We start from the raw sequence: 22,889 nt of genomic DNA on the forward strand, positions 1-22,889 counted from the left end.
TTGACAATATACCCAGTGTTACAACCAGGGCTGTGGACTTGGAGTCGGTGTCGGTGTCGGAGTTGGTGGTACCATAAATTTCGGAGTCAGAGTCCGAGTCAGAGTTGAAGGTTTTGTGTACTGACTCCACATTCAACTGCACACCACTGCTTTATAATAAAGCAGTGCTGTGGAGTCAGAGTCGTGGAGTCAGAGTTGGAAGTGGGAGTCGGAGTCAGTGGTACCATAAATTTAGGAGTCGGAGTTGAAGGTTTTGTGTAGCGACTCCACAGCCCTGGTTACAACGCTTTGTATATCTTTCAAATATTCCACTAGTTGTACTGAGACTTAACTCCATTTAAAGGAACAGTAAAGAGCTCTTTATATCCGTAAAATAATTCTGACAACATTCCTTCCTCTCTCCCTGCAGTGTTTCACTTCTCCCAGCGTTTTACTACGGTGGTTCCAGAGAGTTGTATGCTCATTCTACTGGGTTTGGTCCTGGGTGGTATCGTCCTCATGGCCAACAAGAAGCAGCTCTACCAACTGGACCCTGGTCTCTTCTTCCTCTTCCTGCTGCCCACCATCGTGGGCGACGCCGGCTACTTCATGCCCGCTCGTCTGTTCTTCGACAACCTGGGTGCCATCCTGATGTATGCTGTGGTGGGCACGCTGTGGAATGCCTTCTGCACTGGCTTCTGTCTCTACGGAGTCAAACTGGCCGGAGTCATCGGTGAGTTTGAACTGAGGGAAAAGTCTGAGGCTTTCCTGTGCGGCTTAAGACCGAAAGAGGTCTGTTAGGACAGCATTATTGGACCATGATCACAGAGAGAGATCGCAGGATTATCGGCAAAGTTTAATGATGAGGCCAAGATCCACTGCAGAGTTGAGGAGCTTAATGCGATTAATCTGTACGCTATCTGGCAATCAGAGAGCACCTGTTCGTCATTATCCCTCTGAAAAGATCTGTGTGTGTGTGTGTGTGTGTGTGTGTTTGTATGTGTATGTGTGTGTGTGTGTTTGCTTGTGCGTATATGTGGTGTATGTGTGTGTGTGTGTGTTTGTGTGTGTGTGTTTGTGTGTGTATGTGTGTGTGTTTGCTTGTGTGTATATGTGGTATATGTGCGCGTGTGTGCGCGTGCGTGTGCGTGTGTGTGTGTCTCTGTGTGTAGATGACAAAGTGGAGGCTGGTCTGATGGAGTTTCTGTTGTTCGGAGCGCTCATCTCTGCCGTCGATCCAGTGGCCGTGCTTGCCGTGTTTGAGGAGGTCCACGTGAACGAGATGCTCTTCATCATCGTCTTCGGAGAGTCTTTGCTCAATGACGCTGTCACTGTGGTGAGTCATAGTCTCTGTGACCCCCCCGTAACCCCCTAACCCACCCCCCTTTACTTCATGCTAAAGGTTGACTCATGTGCGCTACTTTTATCACAGGCAAGTACGAGACCTCAAGAAACATGACTGGAATGTTTTAAAGGTCAGGTAATTTAACTGGCTGTTGCAGGAGCTCAGCAGGGTGCATACATTCTCTGCTCCTGTTATATGCTATTTCATATTCATTTGATACATTGATACATTTACATGTGAAAATGACTCTTAGGTTGGCAGCAGCGCTGACCGACAAATCATATTTTTATCGTCATCGCGATATGAACATACGCGATAAACACATCGCAAAAGACTGCCTGAAACACGATGAATATGAAAAATCATTTTATTTACATGCTCCATGCATTCACACTCAGCATGTGAACATTTGGCCTATCAGATGGAGCCATGGATACATGGGCCATGCATTCACACCATTTGGCCAATCAGATGAAACCCCAGCTAGCTGTCAACTAGCGTCCGGGCCACATTGAGAGAAAAAAAATTCGGAGATTTTGAGAATAAGGTCGCAATGTAACGAGAGTAAAGTCGTGATATTTCAAGAAAAAAAGTTGTAATATTACGAGAATAAAGTCCTAATTTTATGAGGAAGAAATCATAATATTACTAGAATAAAATTGTAAAATTTTGTGGAAAAAAAAACATTTTTAGGAAAACATATTAACAGCAACCAACAAAGTGGGCAAGAGGACAGTCAATGGCAGCTTCTGGCAACTGCTGTTTGTCTCTTGCACAATCACAGTTTCTTGCAGTCTTTTCAACGCCCTGATGCTTATGATAACGTGGTGCTGATGTCCCAAGAGATTAAATATTTCGTTATTTGTGAAACCCATACCAAAGTATAATTTCACAAGATGCTCCATGTTCATTATTGAAACGCAGGTGACAGGATGCTCTTCTGATGTTTTCCCTCTAAAATAACACGTAGCCTAAAATTACGACCCTTATTTTCGTGATATTATGACTTCTCCTTGTAAAACAAACAACTTCATCCTATTATGACTTTATTCTTGTACTATTTCAACCTTATTCTCGAAATCTCAGAATTTGTTAGTACTCCATAATACAAAATAATTTATTTAATTTCTTTACTCAGCTGTGCTGTATTTCTTTACTGAACTGTATGGCTAATACGCACACTTCAATATTTATTTATTTATCGCCAGTCATATCGTCGTCGCGATATTGTACAGTGTTATTGCACATCGCAGATTTTCCTCATTTCCAGGCCATCATACATGCATGTGTATGTATGTGCTACGTTCTGTCTAATCGTGGCTATTCAGAACGCAAATGATAGCATTCAGCCTCCCGCTCCCATTGACAGTATCAGCCCTGCCCCTATTGTAAATGAACGTGACAGCTAAGACAGGGGTAGTGTTCAATTACGCTGCTCTATACTGTTAGCATGTCCTGTATTGCATGGATTACTGTCTCAGGTGTCAGCACAGTGTGGCTGCTGATACAGAGGCGTAAAATGCTCATACAGGTTTTAGTCTCTGAGAAGTATTTGGTGACAGTGTTTAATGTTTGCGGTGTAGAACTGGAATAGGTACAGAGATGTTACATCTCTTCAGTGGCTTACTTATTTGTTTTTAACATAAGATATCAGTATGACTAGCAGTTACACCAATGAAGTTCGTCCATAATATTCAAACTGGCCTAGGGAGATAATTTCAGAGCTTGTGTTTTACTTAGAGGTGTGATCTGCTATACAAAGGCTCGGTCTTGCCTTATACTAGCAGGTGTCTGGTGACTAAGTCTATCAGTACTGTTCTGCCCACAACTCTCCAACTGGGAGTCTCATCAGAATCCTCTGCCAGTATCTATCTCTCTCTCACACACACACACACACAGACACACACCTTACATCACAACAACACAACAGGGAACCTGACAAACTTCAAGCTGAGAACCAGGACCATTCTACTGACTGTCGCATTTTTCACAGAGGGTTAGAACTTGAGGAGAGCTGACACTGCAAATAACTCCTAACTTCTCTCTCTGCCTGGGTGTAGGGGCTTATTATATTTTCATATTACCTTATTGTGTTACGTCAAAGCACATGTGTGGTCGAGCACAGACAGCGGCAAGTTTGTGATGCTCACAAACTCAACCAGTTAGGCACCAGTGTCACCAGTATGCCTTTTTGAGATTCTGTGTCTCACATGTCGTGGGTTCAGATGACCCTCCGATTGTAACACTTGAGGAGTTTGACCCGTGGATTACAGCGGATTACGGCGTGTTGCCACTTACCCCTGACATTCCTGGGCATTGCCCACCTATTTCTGACTAATCTGCTCAGTGCTGCTCCAGTGTTCTAGTCCCAATCTCAGTCCCAATCCAGCTGGCAGAGGACTCCAGGCTGACCAAGGCTGAAATACGATCTAAAAGCATTGCTCCGAACATGTGCTTGCAAACAGTATGTCATATGTTAGAAATGATATCTTACAGTTTTGGAGTGGTGCAACACTAGCCTTTGTTTCAGTTGTGGGGTTTTATGGCGTCAGAATAGAGAGCTTTTTTTTTTTTTTTAAACACAGTTCTACCTGTTTGTTTAAGTGAGAGCTGTATCAAACATCAGTTAAGTTCGATTAATTCTTACTCTTTTTTTTTCTTTTCTTTTTGCTCTTTTGTGATCAGCTAACTAGGTGCCAGAACCCTCACAGAACTGTTCCATTTTTTTGGATTTCTCATGTTCAATATCAATTACAGTAAAAGAAAAAAAAAAGGTCACAGAATCATTAATAGAAAGAAACAAGGTCACAGAACAATTAAGCGCCTTTTCTACAAGGGTCTAGAAAAGTCTATTTACGCTGTTGCATGTCAACACTGAATCATACTAATCCACTCTCATGCCTCCCTAAGCTTGTTTACGAACTCTTACACAACCGACTTTTGCCCAAAGTCCTCTCATTTCACCACTCAGATTAAATGTAAAGTTAACACAGTCACATATAAGAGATTTTTTGCCTGTTTAAACGGGTTACGAGTTTTCCCATACACACCATCCCAGATTACGGTCTGCTGGGTTATAAGAACTTTCAGTTTGCACAGAAACAAATTGTACGATTACGGCGTGATATGTTTCTTAGTCTGTCTCTCAGTTTTTCATAAAACATTCTATTTAACCACAGATGTTTTTGTTGTATAAAGGACACAATAGAACAATAAAATGAATCCTTAGAGTTTTTTTTTTTTTTTTTGAAAGAAAACACTGTATGATGTCTGTCTAGCTGTATGGTTACTGTCTGGCTGTATGATGACCGTCTGGCTGTCCGACGTACGTACCCCCTGAAAATGGTAAACATGCAGAACTTGGGTATAATTTGATACGCGTTTAAATGCTTGCTTTGTTAAAGGAGGCGATTGAGTTAAAAGCTTTCTCTGACTTTGTTTTCAACCCAATCAGTGAAGGAAAGGCACATACGCGTTTGCTCTCAGGCAGTGGTCGCTTTCTACGCTGTTAATCATTGAAGGCAGTGCATATGTTATCACTCCTATCTGGAGTGGGCAATGGTAAATGTGTTTTAATGATGAGTGTCTTTGTCCTCCGCTTCAAAGCGAAAGCAAGTGCCAGGCCAAAGCAACGTCTCCATTAAACAAACACGTAGGTGGGCACCTGCCTCATATCTCATTCATTAGCCTGCGTGTCGGCTAACGCTGCGCGTTAAAAAGCCGACGCGTCGTTTTTCTGTGGGGCACTTGAACCAGCGCCGGGACACTTGCGTGGGCTGGACTTCTCCTTCCTGTTCTCTACTTCTGACTGCAATTCAAAAGAACTGAAAATGTCTCAATGCCTGTTAAACTGCGCCCAAAAGCCATTTTTCTTTAGAATAAACAGAGCTCGAGTTGAGCTGAGGTGATTGAAAGCAGCTGAGATAGACCTAAATCTGTTAGTCTGTATGTCATGAAGGATGCTCTGTAGAGGGCACATCTGCGGCTGTGTGGCTTTATCTATCTGCTTATGTATGTATGTGTGTATGTATTTAAGTATATATCTGTATGTATGTATGTATATGTATGTATGTATGTATCTATGTTTGTATGTATCTATCTGTCTATTTATCTGTCTATCTGTCTATCTATCTATCTATCTATCTATCTATCTATCTATCGATCGATCAATCTTTCTGTATAGATGTCATTTACTGGTCGGTTAACAGTGGGCCTTACTGTCTATGCTGTGTGGCCCAGTTTGATCACGCTGTGTTTGTTTGACAGGTGCTGTATAAAGTCTATATCTCTTTTGTGGAGGTGGGTCCTGGGAATGTACAGACGGCAGACTACTTTAAAGGTGTTGGTAAGTACAGACTCCGTTCTCTCATTCAGTCAGTAATTTCATTAACCTGACGACAATATCACATTCATCTGTCCTCCTCACACTATCAACTGACAGTTATACTATGGGAATGACTGCTATGTGGTATGTGCTGACTGTAAGACATCTTGATGGGACTATAGTGAATCTGTGTGTTGCTACTGCACTGAATCTATTGTATCATCTCAGCGAGGCTAAACTAGGCATGCGGCTGCTCTTTGCTTGCTGCAGTGCTTCTGGAATTAAGAATATTTTTGCCCTGGATATAAACGGCCACATTAGCACAGAGATGTCAGTGACTCTTCATTGGGCTCAGAAAGTACCTGGAGAGTTATAAGTGAATCATTTCTGCTCTCTGAGTCTAAAATTGTTTTACAGCGAACAGCACCGCAGGGAATAATTTAGTTTGAACATTTTGCTACAGATTTTCATACCCAGAGCTAGGTTTATTATCCGTTAGACTGGAGGGCACGGTGGACAACATCGAGTCTGCATTTTTAAAAAACTTTGTTTGTGTCGTAAGGAAGCTGGTATGTCCTGCAACACAACATCCAGCCTTTCCACCCTGACAGCTCATCCCGCCCTGAGTGTAGAAACAATGTCCTACTGCATTTTGCTAACATTTCTGTGAAAGAGCTGCACCGAGCTTGAATCTTCCCATCCCCCCCCAACCCATCTCCTTTGCTCTTCCTCAGCGTCCTTCCTCATCGTCAGTATCGGAGGAACCCTGGTGGGTCTGATCTTTGCTGTGATCTTAGCTTTTGTCACACGCTTCACGAAGAAAGTTCGGATCATCGAACCTCTCTTTGTTTTCCTGCTGGTGTATCTGGCTTACCTGACGGCCGAGCTCTTCTCTCTCTCTGCCATCCTTTCGTGAGTATTAACCCCTCGCTTCCCAAAACACGCCACCTTTGCTGTTTCAGCTCATAAATAGCTTTAACTATACTGTAGTAACTAGGCTCTTGGTTCATTTTAAAGTGTACATTGTTTCACTGATAGGATGCTGCGTTTGACTATCACAATTTTTGGCCAATAGCACGTATAGCTGATTATGATCATAGCTCTGTGAACAAGCTATGATACTCTGATTAAAATGCTTATGGCTGATTTCGGCTGGACATAGTAATGAGACAGCCAGTGTGTCTGAGGCCTGAAGGCATTGAATTTCAATAACATGCATGTCAGAGGGGCAGTTAGAAAGGGATTTGGAATGTAGCATCACAGACACGTGCCTGCATCATTTAGCCGTTGTTTAGAATAGACAGATAGGGGAAAAGTATGGCTTTTTTTTCTCATTAATGATGCCGCTAGGGGAGCAGGGGATTTTATGTTCGTGAAATGACTTCATACACACAAGCTGTTTTGACCCTCCCACCCCCAAACAAACAACAACAACACCAACAACAACAACAAAACTGTCATTGAAATATCAGCAGTTATGAATCAGTGTGGCTCTGATATAGAATACATAAAACATTAGACTCAGTCATTTACCGCACACACACACACACACTCACACATACTCACTCATGTTGTGGGCTGGCTGAGTATTAAGTCTGCTGTACCATATGAAACAGAGAGCTGAAAGTAAAGCAGCGATTGTGTGTCACAGGCAACTCACTGAATGAGGATTTCAAATGAAAATGACTGCTCGTGAAAGACCTTGTAGAAAGTGACAACCAAATCTGTGTGTAGTCAGAGAGAGGAGAATAATACAGAGACACAGTCAAAGAGAGTGATTCATTTATGTGAGAGAAAGAGAGGGAGAGAGAGAAAGAGAGAGAGAGAGGGAGAACGGGAGAGAGAGAGAGAGAGGGAGAGAGAGATGGAAAAGAGCGTGAAAGAGACAAGGTCTATTCAGACAGGGTTTGTGTAAGCATCTGTGTGTATGTGTGTAGAAGTTGGTGTCTGACCTTCATGAATCATGGCTCCATCTAACAAATTCCCATAAACACAGCAAGCTGAATAAGCCTTCTGCCTGTAGCTGCGTGTATGAGAGTCCAAATGAGTCACATGGCAGAAATATCAGGCCTGTTAGTGAGGTAGATACAGGAGGGTTATTGCATTCCATCACTTATTCTCTTCTCTGTATTCCTGCACACACACACACACACACAAACACACACACACAGACACATGTGCATGTGCAAGCAGGCAGACACGCATATGCATGCACACGCACACACACACACAAACACACACACACGTGCATGTGAGCGCAAATATACATGCACATATGTGCTAAGTCTCGGGTACAATTGGTGGAGGTAAAACCTTCTTTAGTCCTCTTTCATTGTCTTCACACTGTGATAATGACAGGATTATGACATCCTATTCTTTATGCACTGAAACCTGAACAATGGCACATTCAACAGTCAAAGCAAAACCAGTATAAATACTGTTAACCTGTCGTGAGCAGGATTTCAAACGTCTCTTTTCCCGGCCGCTGTATCGACGTTGATGAGGAAACGACAAATGAATTGTTGTTAATGAATTGCAATTTCCTGACCTGACAGATTTAAACCTCCATAGCTATTCTGCTCCGGAAACCTTCAAGCATACCTTTGACTGTATCTTAGTGTTGAGTTTTTGGGTGGAGCGGAAAATCACCCAGTCTTTCCCCTCCGTGCTGGCCTCAGTTCAAGAAAACTCCGTAGATTCTACAACCTTGACAAATCAGTTTAGGAGCTTATTCCAAAGCGAATTAGATTATTATCCCATGCAGAAATAACTGCACAATGAAGGATTTCACTGTGCCGAGTCATGGGCGGGTTAAGTATGCTTTAAGACCGAGAATGAGTGATCTATGCAAACATAATTTTATGCTTTTCATATTCATCTGGGCTACTGCTGGGCAGTTTGCCTCAGGATATGACTGACCAATCACCTCTTCAGAACATGAAGCGCCCTCATGTGGCCATTTAATGCACTTTCATTTTGCTTTGCAAAGCCAACCTTTTTTTTTTTTTTTTTCTGCACTTGCAGACCTGGGGAACAAAATTTTCATTTTCATTTCACAATGTTACGTGCAATAGGAGGAGAAATGGAAATGTCACCTACAATTGGATGATATTTGCATTGTCTCGCAAAACCCCTGATCCTTATTGTGGGGTGACTAATACAGCAATACGCTGATCCAGCCTTGCGTGATCACGGCACACAGAGAAGTGCGCTATTTCAATATGCGGCCATACGATTTAATAAGTAGATAACGACACCTCTCACACGTCAGTGCGTGTAAATACGATTATTGTTCTTTTTGAGCAAAGGTCAATTACCCAGAACACAGAAGCCCCATTGGCTCTCACTTCAGGTGCACAATCAGCTTGTGCTGAATCGCTGTTTTTTTGCCCCCCCCCCCCCCCCCCCCCCAAACCAGGACTTCGATATATCTATTTGTCTTCTTGCTATTTTTAAATGAGAACATATTTTTATTGTGTTTTTGAATTATTTAGTGTGGAGAGCACAGTCCAGCCGTGCATAAGAGGAGAGTGGCTGAAGTCTATCTTTTAAAAGACCTTTAGGCCCGTTTTCATCCTTTACGTTTCTTCATGCAGGAATACTGGTCATATCACATGTGTATTGGGCCAGCTCTGTCTATATGACATGGTTTGGTCTTATGTGCATCATCATATCATTTCAGTGTTTACTGTTTCTGTTGTGTGACAGGGATCGCCCTTGCTCTGTCTCTCTAACTCTCTATGACAGGATGACCTTTTGCGGAATAGGCTGCAATAAGTACGTGGAGGCCAACATATCCCAGAAGTCTCGCACCACGGTGAAGTACACGATGAAGACCCTGGCCAGCATCGCCGAGACCATCATCTTCATCTTCCTGGGGATCTCCGCCGTGGACAAGTCAAAATGGGCCTGGGACACTGGCCTCATCTCCTGCACTCTCATCTTCATCTTCGTGTTCAGAGCCATTGGTAATTTACCATGGTTCTATCACTGTCTAAGCGTAAGATAACTGATCCAGGATCAGGTCCTTCTCACCGCAGACTTAGCAATTACGACTGCAGTTTTATGATAATGTATGGACGCCTAGAGAATTTATTTCTCTTTTTTACAGGTAGAAATTGAATTAGCTGCAATAAATTGAATGTTTCTCTGAATAGCTGGCAATCAGGGCTGAACATTATACATGTTATTTGATGGCAGAACTGTTTTGAACATGTATTTATTTGTTTTTGACCCTGTAACACTGTTGTATGGTGTCATTTTAAAGGGGTTGTCGGCCAGACATGGGTACTGAACTGGTTCAGACTGGTTCCTTTGGACAAGATTGATCAGGTTGTGATGTCATACGGCGGTCTGAGAGGGGCAGTTGCCTTTGCCCTGGTTGTTCTCCTGGATGGTGAGCAGGTGAAGGCGAAAGACTATTTTGTGGCGACGACCATTGTTGTGGTTTTCTTTACAGTCATGTTTCAGGTAAGTGTATTTCAGTTGGCTCTGTGTGTGTGTGTGTGTGTGTGTGTGTGTGTGTATTTGTGTGTGTGTGTGTACGTGTGATGGTGATGCTGAGTAATTGCTTTTGGAAGCTGGCATTTCCATGGCATTATGTTCACTTGAGTCTGAGCAGCAGCAGATCGGCTGTGTCGTGATAGCCTCCTAAGCTCGGATATGGATCCTAATTGTGATGAATGGAACAATTTATTGAGATTATGTGTGTTTGTGTGTCTGTGTGTGTGTGTGTGTGTATCTATGTTCTCTGGGTTTCAGCAGCGTTTTATATGGAGAAGCCAGTATCTTAAATCAAGCACTATGACGCAGTTAGTTTTCACTTCCTCCGTTGTGTATATTTCTGACAGACACACTGCTTATGTTCATAGACGTGTCTCTCTTTCTGTGTATATAAATATAGAACAGAGTGGAATTTCAGCAGAACCAAATTTAACTAAATTTATCTCGCTCTGCTCTGTGGAATTATGGGTACCTGCCACGCTCAACAGATAAGAGATTTATCTTTAGGAAGACACCCAGGTTCATTTTATCTTTTCACTCTGTAGATTCATTGGAGCCTTGAAAAGAAACACTAGCCTACATGAAACAACAGCTTATTATCACCACTGACACCTGGGCTCAGTCATAAATATTGGATGATCTGTTTCACAGTGGGAAATTGGGTGGTGTGTGTACCTGAGTGCCAGTAACACAGTCCCATCTCCAAATGAAAAAAATAAAAGCCAGTATATATGCATATACTTTAGGTCAGTTCTGTTATATAGCCCTGTAGTGCCTGGATCTTTCAGGTTTGTCACATAATTGACGTAGAAATGAAGCTGTAGGCAGGTTTATTTGGTCAGTAAACATCTGGGGTAATAGTCCTGTTTTTCAAACATCGTCACTAGTAAAGAATCCTCAGAGGGTCTATATCACATAACATGCCGGCTCTTCATAAGCAACTGTCTAGGCATTGATTAATGACATAAATATCACTTATAAAAGCTTCGCAAATGGATTACTGGTGTCTCTCGGTTTATTTGGAAGCATTAATAATTCTTGGATCATACACTTGACTGGGCAGCCCCAAGTACTCTTGCTGTGTGTGTGTGTGTATATACAGTGAAGTAGATTAGTGTACATGTACTTAAGATAGAGCTGGATGATTCTCTTTGCATTAAAAGAGGTTAAAAGTGAGACGAACTAGAATTCTAAACATTTCTTTTTTTAATAAGAAAACAAAACAAAACAAATGGATTAGAAATGCAGTGCATCAAAAATACGACCTTAAGGTACAACATGTATGTCACTTCAGGTTGCGCATCCCAAATCCGAAAATCCGAAATCCAAAGCGCTCCAAAATCCGAAACTTTTTGAGCGCCGACATGACGCCACAAGTGGAAAATTCTGCACCTGACCTCACACCTGCCCGTGCGGGGCTCTGTCGCTGTGCTGGTGCCAAGATATCTCAATATGTTCATATTCAAATGGTTGGTGCTGGATTGGATCAACGGGAGGGACGGTGGTGATGCTCTGCTCCGTGTGATGAAAGCGTTCGCATGTGTCTGATTGGCTAACCCTAACCTTAACCATTTCGCATACCGAGCATCATCAGTTGCCTGACAACGAAACAAGCAATCGCAGCAGGAGCTGCCTCTGGCTGATCCAATCTAGCAAGAACCTATTCCGGTGTATTCCAATATCCGAAAAAATCCCAAATCAGAAACACTTCTGGTCCCAGGCATTTCGGATAAGGGATACTCAACCTGTATTAAAATCAAGAAACCAGTACTTCCAGTAGAGTGAATCTTCACCTCCCCTCTGGCGTTCCATCGCATGCACTCAGTGGCCAGACTATTAGATGTAACAGGCCGTTCACAGAGAAATGGATCATTCCTACAGACAGTAAATGATGCGATCAGGACTTGGTAAATAATTCACGCTGACAGACGCTGACAAATCCAGTTACTGTTCAACTCAACATTAGAATGAGCAAAACAAATGACTCTAGATGACATACAGTGTGGTGTATCAATACCCTGTGCAGCGGTTCTAGTATGTCAGAAATGAATGCTCTTCTAAGCCTTCCATGCATCAAAGTATCTACGCTTTTCCAAGAATGGCCCACCAACCAAGAAACATCCAGTCAGGAGCAGCCTGATGTGCAAAAAAAACTCATTCTGGCGAGGACAAAAAAGAGAATGGTTAGAATAGTGAGATACTACAAAGAGGCAAATAATAGCAAAGCACAATGATGGTGCTCAGAATGGCACTTCAGAACACACAAGTTTCCAACCTTGTCAATCACATAAAATACTCACAGAGCAACTGACAGGTCTCAAACTTATAAATCAAAACAAAATGAATTTTGGGAATAAAAAGCGTTCATTTCACCAATAATTATTTTGCATTTTGAAACAGAGGTGTAAGACATTATTTTCTTTTTGTCCATAGGGTCTGACTATAAAGCCACTGGTGAAATGGCTGAAGGTTCCTCGAAGTACCAACCGCAAACCGACCATCAACGAGGAGATCCACGAACGCGTGAGTGCCCGAGCACACTCCTCTGTCCCATCACATTCACACTCACATCACATACGCACCACTGCCCGGTCATGCTAATACAAAACGGTAAAAGGGGGTTCTGTCGAATCTTTTCTCTCTACTGAACGGCTGTCGAGTGTTATCTGACAGAACTATCCAAAACCACACGGACAAGTAGAAAGAGGAATCACATATCTGCAGCTAGGATCGTGTCTCCTTAAACATGTATTTGAAGAAATCAGGCTAAATTTAAGGGCTAGCTGAGGTCCCAGATTACTCGATACCAATTTTGACTCGTTACATATACCAAAAATAGATGTAACAGATCAAAATAGATGTATTCTATTGTGAACCACACTCATTGCAGATGATGACTATACCAGATGCCATGTTGTTCTGGTCTGCCATGTATGAGTTGGGGTTGGATCAGGTAGGAATGAACATGATGGAGAGAGTAATCACCTCTCTGTCGTCAGTGTCTGAGTGCTTGGTGCGGATGGGCTGGGCTCCGTGATGACGGAGGTTCAGAGTCAAAATATTACACCTCTCTCATTATGAATCAGCGACAGCAGATCTACTCAATCTATGCGTATACACAGAGCTCTGATCCAACTGGAGCTGATTCACCCTCACAGTGTGAGCTCCGTAAGAAAGACCTGCTTTCATTTGCTCTTCTCCTTTTTTAAGGTATATGTAAATTCTTTCATTTTCACAGATTGCGTTTTTCTTTTCTTTCCTCGCATCCTTATCTTTTCACTGCTCCTCATTACAAAGAACAAATCTCTCTCTCTCTCTGTCTCTCTCTCTCTCTCTCTCTCTGTCTCTGTCTCTCTCTCTCTCTCTCTCTCTCTTTCTCTCTCTCTCTCTCTCACTTGCCTTTTTCTCTGTGATGTTGACCTTGCTGTGCGTGCGAGCGTGCATGTGTGTGTGTATGTGTGTGAATCTGCTGTATTTATAAACCCCAGCTGTAGCAGGAACAGCAGGACAGGGCTGAGGGTAGAGTAGAGTAGAGGCAAAGAGATGTTTGTCTCTTGGTCTGATATGAATAAATCATTTGAACATTTCATTTTTGGCTGGCCAATGCAGACTGGGATTGTCCCCAGGAGGAATGCAGGTTGCTAGTGCCCCCCCCACGCAACCCCTTTGTCCTCCAGCAGCCTCTCTGAATGTCACCCCATACTAAGGCAGACCCACTGAGCAAACTGGACACTGAACTATAAATAGGCTTTTGTACTGTACAGACTGTCTACCCGTAAAACATTTTTTTTTGGTCAAAAGCATCTGTTTTAGTATTCCATATCTTACAAACATAAATTTGAATGCGTCTAGAATCAGCCCTGATGCTCTAGTCTATTCCAAGTCAATCTTAATATCCAACTGAACCAGAATGCTGTTCCTTTAATCAAAACAAATGGAACAATAACTGAACTCTAAATCACTGTAACTCATATAATCCTTCCCTCTGTCTCTCCTCAGGCCTTCGATCACATTCTGACCGCAGTGGAGGACATTGCTGGACTGAATGGATATCACCATTGGAGAGACAAGTCAGTGCCCCTTAATAATGGAATGTTTACGACAAAGGAGATGTTTGACCGTCCAATAGGATTCTTTACATATTTTTCGTAACGAATTGCATTGTGGGAAGTTTCTGACAGAGTTGCTCCTCTGCCTGTGTTTTTTTTTCTTTCTCTCTTTCTTTTCGTGTCCTTGGGGTGCTGAAGATGGGAACAGTTTGATAAGAACTACTTGAGCAAGCTCCTGATGCGGAAGTCTGTGTATCGGAAGAGTGAATTATGGGAAGCCTATCAGAAGATCAACATTCGGGACGCCATCAGCGTCATTGATCAGGTAATCGACAAACATTCGCACTTCAGAGTAATTCCACACCAATAATATTTCAGAAAATAAAACGTTTAGCTGATAAATACTCAAATAATACGCGCGTTCAGGTGTTGTAAAATAGTATTCATGTTTTCAGCACGTACATGTACTTTTATAATATTGCGTTCAGCATGTTGTTTCCTTGCCATGTAAACAGAGACCAATATGAATATGTTCTCATTCTGTACTTGATGTTAAGGTGATGTGGCCACTAGGTGGTGCTGTCTTTCAACGTATGATGCACTCGCTCCCGAGTGTCTCTTAAATCTGTTCCCGTGAAACGTTCCTGTTGTAGCATCGCCTCCTCCAGTAGTGTCTCCTGTCTGTGATATATCTCTCTCTCTGTCTCTGCCATAGCTCTTCTTCCAGCAACACAAAGCTCTTAGCTCCCCTGGTAGACTTCCAAACCATGCATAAATATTACAGTAGGAAACGGAGAACAGCTCACTGGGCTAAAATAACTTTTTTTTTTTTTTTTAGACTTAGGAATCATGATAAAGAAAAATAATCGCCTCTTTTGTTAGCCGTGCTGACGCCAACCCGCTGCCACTGGGCCAGACTCCCAGCAGGCATCTGATAGCTGATTGTTCCCACATCAAAAGAGGCTGATCTCTACTGGTGACATCATAGCAGCCAAGAAAGAAAGCCTAGGCAGTGTGAGAGCTTATATACGGATTTCTCGATAATCCTTTGAGACTGTGAAATCACAGTAAAAACTTTACAGGAGAGGAAGAAAAATACAAGACTCAGATACACACCTTTGGGGGTGGTCACAAAACTGTGTGTATCTGATGCCTTTTATTATTATGAAGACCCAGCTCCCTCAGAATGAACCTGATACTCTTGTTGGTTTTAATACAACTCGAGATGTAGGATGTTATGTCGGGCATGTGCGATCGTGTACATCATGTGGACAAAGTGCATATTGAATATCGTAACTGTCATGGTTATTTTTGTGAATGCCAGGTCTTAAGCATGATATACCAAAGTTATCCATCCCTCTTAAATTTTAACAGCATCTTTAAACACCACACGAAGACTGAAAAAGCCTGGAACTTTTTTCTCCCATTAAGCAAAGTCTATGTAGAGGACATCAGTAGCATAGATCCTCACATGCTATTTTCATTAACAGCATGCCATATATTAATGCTGAAGAAGGAAGACATTTTATATATTGATGCTTTATTTATTTTGGCCCGGCCATTTCCTTTACCAGAGAGCTGTCATTGGATAGTTAAATGTAATTGAGATTCCTCTCTTGGTCGCCAGCTGTTGAAACAGCTTCAGTTTAGACTTACAGGAGCATTATAATTGGAGATGAGGATACTCAAAGAGTCTGAAGGAAGTAACCGTTTCACCCAGTACCATGTGATTCCAAAGAGACAGAACATTCTGCTGGATTCCATGGAATGTTCCGCGGCATGTCTGCCTGTCATCGTGTCCTACTCGACCTAGAACTCTGGCAGGATCAAATTTGATTGACAGGGCAAAGAGTGAGTTGTGTGGTTAATGTTTGTTTGATGTGTGGGGGATGTGTATCCCGCCTCACAGATTTTAAACAGACTGGATGTCAGATACTGGAATGTGAGGGTATAATGAAGAAGCCTGTGCATGAGAAAGGAGGATATATTGTTATAAAGCCTCTAGCAAATCAAGTGGTGTTGGATATGATGGATTATTACATACGGGGAGACACACTAACGTACACTAATCTGTGTCAAACCCTGTGAAAAATACTCCTCTCTTCTCTTCTCTTCTCTTCTCTTCTCTTCTCTTCTCTGCTCTGCTCTTCTCGGCTCTGCTCTTCTCTTCTCTTCTCTTCTCTTCTCCTCTCCTCTCTTCTCTTCTCTTCTCTTCTCTTCTCTTCTCTTCTCTTCTCTTCTCTTCTCTTCTCCTCTCCTCTCTTCTCTTCTCTTCTCTTCTCTTCTCTTCTCTTCTCCTCTCTTCTCCTCTCTTCTCTTCTCTTCTCTTCTCTTCTCTTCTCTTCTCTCCTCTCCTCTAATTCATCTTTAACCTCTCCTTTACCCATCCTTTCATTTGCATTTTATGCTTATTTTTCCCCTTGACCTCTTTTTGAAAGACAGAGCTTTGTAGGGGATCTATATTTTAATTTCAATACTTGAAATGGATCCATTGAGCTGTGTTATTTCTCATTTTGAATGAGGTACACCCTGCAGGCCCAGGATGTGGGAAGAGAAACTCTGTGGGGGCTGACAGGTCTCTGTAACTCGCAGAGGAACTGCTGGAAGTGTCACTCAGACCAGCACTTAGTGCACATTCACAATTTGTCTGTCAATTCCTATAACATTGAAATTCACACCACTCAGCTTCCTTTTCTGGGCTATGCTGCTAATCTTGGCACATATGGAGGTAAATATGGAACGTATTTCCCTCCCCCCCCCACTGAACTGTCTAGAGAAAGAAAGAAATGATGATTAATTCATAGGAAAAAGAAAAACATGATAAATTAAAGGAAATTATTTGAAGAATATTTGTTGAAAATCCAATTCATCCAGTGTCTCCAAAACCACTTTCTTTGTAGAAGTCCAGAAGAATTTATAGTCAAACAGATTAAGAACTAAGAAAGTACACATGTAGCCGTACGATAGTGACTGTTTGTAGTGTTTTTGCAGTGTTTGTTTTTTCCATGTAGGCCACAGGTAATTGTAGTGGCTGTTTGCCCAGGGTTAATGCATTATTTTACTTTCGCATGTCCGGCATTCCTCATCTCCACTTGTCTCTGATGTTTTAACATTTGTTTTCATCTGTGCAACTGCAGTTCAGTGAGAGAACTCACAGGGATCAGGCAGGGGCAAAAAGCATCATATTTACCCCGTCAGGATTCATTACTGGGCAAAGTCCCAGACCTAAGGGGGAGGGGGAGGGGGTGGAGGGGGGGGGGGCAGCCTGAAAGGTGCATATACTCAAGGGAAGCTGGATGCCTTGAGGACAGCTGCTTCTCATCGTGAATGAAATCCTCTATGACGGAGACATTTAAGATGCTTTACAAAGCAGCTCTGTCTCTTGCTCTCTCACCATAGCACACACATATAAACATAAACACGTGCCCAGGCAAATACGCAGGCTCCAAGGTCTCAAGGATTGTCAAGAGCCAAAAGATCACTTTTGTAAATGAGTGGCGGTTGTATGTAATTAATGTGGCACTTAAAAGGAGGCCAATTTAGGGAAAGCAGTTGCATTTTGAATCTTAAGCCTGCGTAAGGCGACTGAGGAATATCCAGAGAAAAAGCATTGCTGCAGTCCAGTCTCAAATGGACAAAAACATTGAGTTGCATCAGAGCCGAGCAGGAGGAAGGTGCTGGAAATCCCATTTCTAATGTCCTGTTAACCATCTTCTGTCTTGGAGAACTGAAAGACTTTGTGTGGTTTAACTGACATGCATAATCATGTGTTGCCACCATAACATTGGAAGCAGGAACAATATGCACAATTAATCTACAAATAAAATCTCCAAATGGTAGCACATACAAATAGAAGAAAAATGGCTCCAGCACTTAACCTTGAAGCACACCATACTTTACCTGAATGTATCCAGAGTCATCATATTCACATGTATGCATTTGTTGTGTTCAGTTAGACAGGATCTCACCTAGGCAACTGCCTGTCCGCCTAATAATTTGTCTATCATGGTCTATAGCTTTTAAAAAAAAAAGTTTTCTTTCCAAGCAATCTGAAACACTTCCAAGATTGGAAAGAGGAATTTGCATTTGCATCCGCTCAGTCTATGGCACCATTCAAAGCAAAATGTAAACAAGTAGTTTATTTGATCAAGTGCACTTCGATGAGAAGGTTCATGTCTATGTGAAAACCTCTCCAGGGGTCTGGACAGTAGAGTGTGAAGCATGCAGAAGCAGACTAAGCAGTCATGTCACCAGTATGATATCTGAAAACTGCTATGCTGATGTATATATAAGTGCAAAGCTCAGCTGGACTTTACTGGAAAAAAACTGTGATGTAATGAAATAACAGGATTCAGAGGAATGATAACTACATTCTTAACACAAATAACATGTTGTGGGATAAGGTTAAAGGTGGTGTTACAGCAGGGAGCAATAGATATTGTATTCTGAGTGAGACCAAAAAAAAAGCAAGGGTAGTTTGGCAAAAACACAACTAGGTATCAACAACTTTTCAGCATCCACGTGAATGTTAACATTATAAGAAATCACTGTCTTATTAGTTATTGGTAATAACCAGGTTATATGAGAAGTCTGCGAACTCCAGTGCAAAAACCTATGCAGAGCCATGAGACCGACTGTGCACATGGCTGGCAGGATTTCTCATTCATGGCAAAGTCAGCAACATTGAGAATAAACACTGAGATGAAACTCATACCCAGGCATCTGAGCAAGGCTAATGCTAGACTTACTGATGACAGTAACACGACCACCTTGATGATTCAGATAGTGGTTTGGCTTATTGCAGTGTTCAGGAGAAGTACATTCACTTCACAAGAAATTCACCTGGTCCAATCCAGGTGTCTGTCAGACTCTCATTAAAATTATATTAATATAAAAGTGTACTCTTGTCTTGTTACAAGTGTGGAGTAAGTAATGTGGAATTCAGAAGTCCAGACTTAAACTTTTTTTTTATCAGACACACTAGCATTGCATGTTGCAGTTTGGTGAAAGAGTTGGTGTGAGAGTTGAGATTTCCTAATGAGTAGGAACAGACAAAAGTGTGTAATCTGGATCGAGTCTCACTGCAGTTGGCAGATGGTCCGTTTACCCAGTTTGACTGCTAGCTGGACTTAGCGCTTTTCATCATACACTTGAATACACTTATGCAGAGGCACACACGCACAAACATTTACTGAAAAAAATCAGATAACACGTATGAGCATCCAAAGTGCAGTTTTTTTTTTTCTAAAATAAATTTCTCTCTCATTCTCTCCTTGTCTTACTCTTTCTTCTTCTCATCCAGGGTGGAAACGTGCTTACCTCTGCAAGACTCTCTCTGCCTTCTATGGCCAGCAGAACCTCCTTCCCTGAGGTCACCAATGTCACCAACTACTTGTGAGTAAGCAAGCCTGTGTGTGTGTTTAGTGTAATGTCTATGGTTAATTGCTTTTCCTGACTGCATTTGTTTTTGTCCAGGAGGGAGAATGGGAGTGGGGTGTGTCTAGACCTGCAGGTGATTGATACAGTCCCAGGTGCCAAGATGGAGGAGGAGACAGAGATGCATCGTGCGCTCGCAGGAAACCTGTACAAGCCCAGGAAACGGGTATAGATCACTCCTCATACCAGCCATTCATTTTTACATCCGACATAATCCACTCTAGATTGGAAAAGCATTCTCTTATTCAATCCCTCACACTATTATTTCAGCCTTACACTTACCCTCTTACTATTACAACTGGGTTCATGTGATGTACAAAGGGAAAAACAATCATTTCAGGAGACTCTATAATTCCAAAATGATTACAGATTTTTTTATACTTAAATCAATCTGCAGAATATGTTATCATTAGAATGCTGGTGCTGTTCATAGCCATTAATACGGCTCTGTATGTTAGCTGCTATCTGAATTACATTCACAGAACTGCAAACAATGGTTGTCCTTCTTCTCTGCCTTCCAGTATCAGTCCCATTATAGCCGGCATTTTATGACAGTAGGGGAAAAGGAGAAGCAGGACCGGGAGATTTTCCAGAGAAACATGCGGACTCGCCTGGAGAACTTCAAATCCACCCGTTACAAGCGCCACAAGAAAGACCGCAGCCAGAAAAAGGCAAGACTCACCGGATGGTTCTCCCATTAAGAGCAAGGGTTAACAGACCAAACAGAAACGGGGACAGAATTTGGCCTCATTCAGGCAGCCTGACAGGGGTACGGGGAGCATTAGGCAGGCCTGTTTGTGTGTGTCTATGTGTGTGTGTGAAAGAGACAGACAGAGAGAGAGGTATGGGGGGAGAAAGGTCAACCACGCAAGGTCACAGCGGGGATCCTGGCCTCTGGAGACCATTTGACTTTTATCGTGATTAATGGTTTGTTTCACAGGATGTATTCAGAGAGCCAGAACGGCAGATAAAGGCCCTCTCAACTCTGCAAGTCTGTGCCAGTTTGTTTCACAAATGGAATATCACCTCTCAGAGCATCTATCACAGTTTACGAGTCCCCCTGTAGAAAGACAGGGGGGCAAGGCATTTGAGGGCCCAAATATTGATTCATTTCAGTCATTTGAATTCATTTCAGTAAAAAGAAATCTCAAAAGGAAAGTAAATCTTATTTCTTGGGGGAGGATGGGGAGGGGCTTTTAGGTCCCTAAACAGGAAAATGAACAAAAATGTTTTTTTTAAATGAACGATTAATCCCCCCCCCCCCTTTTTTTTTTGTACTTGATTTATGTGCTCTGTTTTCAATTTTTATTCCAATTTTGTTGAAATATATCTAACAGCGCAAAGGTTCAGATGCAAAAGAGCAAGAAAGCAGTGACAAACCCAGACGAAACGTCAGCTGGCAAGATAAAGGTGGGTCACGCGATGCTTCTGCAGCTCAAATAATTCAATTTTATTTTAATCACAGTCTCCCTCAGATGATCCCCAGGAGACATCTACTTTGAGATGGGTCTCACTGGGGAGCTGCCTGAGATTACGCATTCCTTGAAAGATCTCAAAGAGGATCATGGGTAGTGTAGTTGAATTTTGAACTGTGTGTTTAGACCCTGTGGTGGTGCCGGTGGAGTTTGAGAATGAGAAGAACGAGCAGTCGGAGCCAGAAAAGGATGAAGACGTTGGGATTACTTTTGTGGCTCGTAAAGCTCCCGAAACGCCAAAGGAGAGGCCTAAATCAGGTGAGTCTGACCTAAATGTATGGTAATACTTTAACAAAGAAAATTTTTGAAACAAGCGCATAAAATCTGACTTAGAATTTTGTGTGGAAATTGTTGCTATTGAGTTTTGCCTTTTTTTTTCTTTTTTTTTTTTTTTGGTGTAATAGATCATAGTAGCAGGAGGAGAATCCCTTCACCTCTGACCCATAGTTCCAACAAAGTTAGGAGGAAAAAGAGAAGGAAGATTGTTAATGTTGTTTTCTCTTTTCTCGTCCCAGTTCCAGCTGCGTTGGATGTGTGTCAAAGCCCCGCCATTGTTCCTCCTTCGCCCACATGTGGGGAGAAAAACCTCCCCTGGAAGAGTGGGGTGGGTACCTTACCCCCTTGTGTCTCTGTAGAGGCCACTAAGATCATTCCTATAGACCTGCAACAGGCCTGGAACCAGAGTATTTCCTCTCTGGAAAGCCTAGCTTCCCCACCTGTCCCTCTGGAGCCCCAGCACCCACGTGTTAGCGCCCTCTCCAGGCTGGGAGGACCACCACGGCCCCTATCAACAGGTAGTGTTCCAGCTCCCCCAGTCACAGGTCAGTTCCAGTTTCCCGGGGGAAAAGATGAGGAAGAGGAGAGTGCCCTCTCTCAGCAGCAGCAGGAAATACAGCCTCTGATGTCATCAACTAGGCCACCGCCCCCTCCCCCTCCTCTACCTGCACAGCCTGCTGGGAAGCGGAGGAATCCGTGTGTGTACCTGCGGAGCCTCGTAACAGCATCTCCTCCTGGCAGTGAACCACATAGCAGAGGGCCAACTCAGCTGTAGGAGTATTTCTCTTTCTCTCTCTCTCTCTCTCTGTCTCTCTCTCTCTTTCTCTCTTTTCTTTGTCTTCTCTAGACCTAACTCATGCTCACCTATCTATACATCTCTCGTTTTCAGGGCATTCTCACTCCTACTGTTCAGAATATAGCCTCAGGTGTTCCTGACTCAGCTCAGAGTTTATTTTTACATTGAGAAATTCCTCTGTAAATGTACTTAAAGACCAACTCAGAATTTAGCCATTGGAAAGTTAAGAGTCAACAGGTTTTCTGATCGGCAGGCAGTGCGGTCTTAGTACGTATGTAGACAGGGCAGTTCCTCTTCTATGGGAAAACTATTCCACTTAAAACTTCCATATGTGTTTTTATTTCCCTTTGTTTTAACTGCCCTGCCTCGTTTGGTACACTTAAATATGAGTACATGTCAAGATGTAAGCCTGTTTAAAATACGTCTGTCTAGACCATGTTACCAAGACAGTATGGGTGTGTCTGTCAAGGGTTTCATTTAACACTCCTCTCTTTAAAATAAAAAAGGCAACTCTGTCAGAAAAAGTGCAGCGACCAAACGGCAGCCACTTAGTTCCCGGACTTTATTCCTCGACTTGGCCTTCCTGTTTCAAAACAAAAACAAAAGTCAGACTGTGTGAGGTATTTAGGCCAGCCAACCCTCGTAGGTGAACCTAAATTCTCTTACCCAGAGAAAGAGACTTTGGATGAAAGCATGAGCCATTCCC

At 42.5% G+C, this 22,889-nt stretch overlaps 1 protein-coding gene across 1 annotated transcript in view; it reads left to right on the forward strand.

Moving 5' to 3' along the window:
- The window catches only part of slc9a5 (solute carrier family 9 member A5), a 28,028-nt gene extending 5,866 nt beyond the window's left edge, over positions 1-22,162 (forward strand). The window contains exons 2-16 of the mRNA XM_030793150.1: positions 410-712; positions 1,152-1,315; positions 5,591-5,669; positions 6,383-6,560; positions 9,396-9,616; positions 9,916-10,118; positions 12,585-12,674; positions 14,151-14,221; positions 14,399-14,525; positions 19,503-19,594; positions 19,676-19,802; positions 20,158-20,307; positions 20,974-21,046; positions 21,238-21,369; positions 21,627-22,162. Coding sequence (XP_030649010.1) covers positions 410-712; positions 1,152-1,315; positions 5,591-5,669; positions 6,383-6,560; positions 9,396-9,616; positions 9,916-10,118; positions 12,585-12,674; positions 14,151-14,221; positions 14,399-14,525; positions 19,503-19,594; positions 19,676-19,802; positions 20,158-20,307; positions 20,974-21,046; positions 21,238-21,369; positions 21,627-22,162 — 2,546 coding nt within the window. The remainder of the gene's footprint in view (positions 1-409; positions 713-1,151; positions 1,316-5,590; positions 5,670-6,382; positions 6,561-9,395; positions 9,617-9,915; positions 10,119-12,584; positions 12,675-14,150; positions 14,222-14,398; positions 14,526-19,502; positions 19,595-19,675; positions 19,803-20,157; positions 20,308-20,973; positions 21,047-21,237; positions 21,370-21,626) is intronic.
- Positions 22,163-22,889: the final 727 nt, after the last annotated feature.

The sequence above is a fragment of the Chanos chanos genome, chromosome 2 (assembly GCF_902362185.1).
Source record: "Chanos chanos chromosome 2, fChaCha1.1, whole genome shotgun sequence".
Lineage (NCBI taxonomy): Eukaryota > Metazoa > Chordata > Actinopteri > Gonorynchiformes > Chanidae > Chanos > Chanos chanos.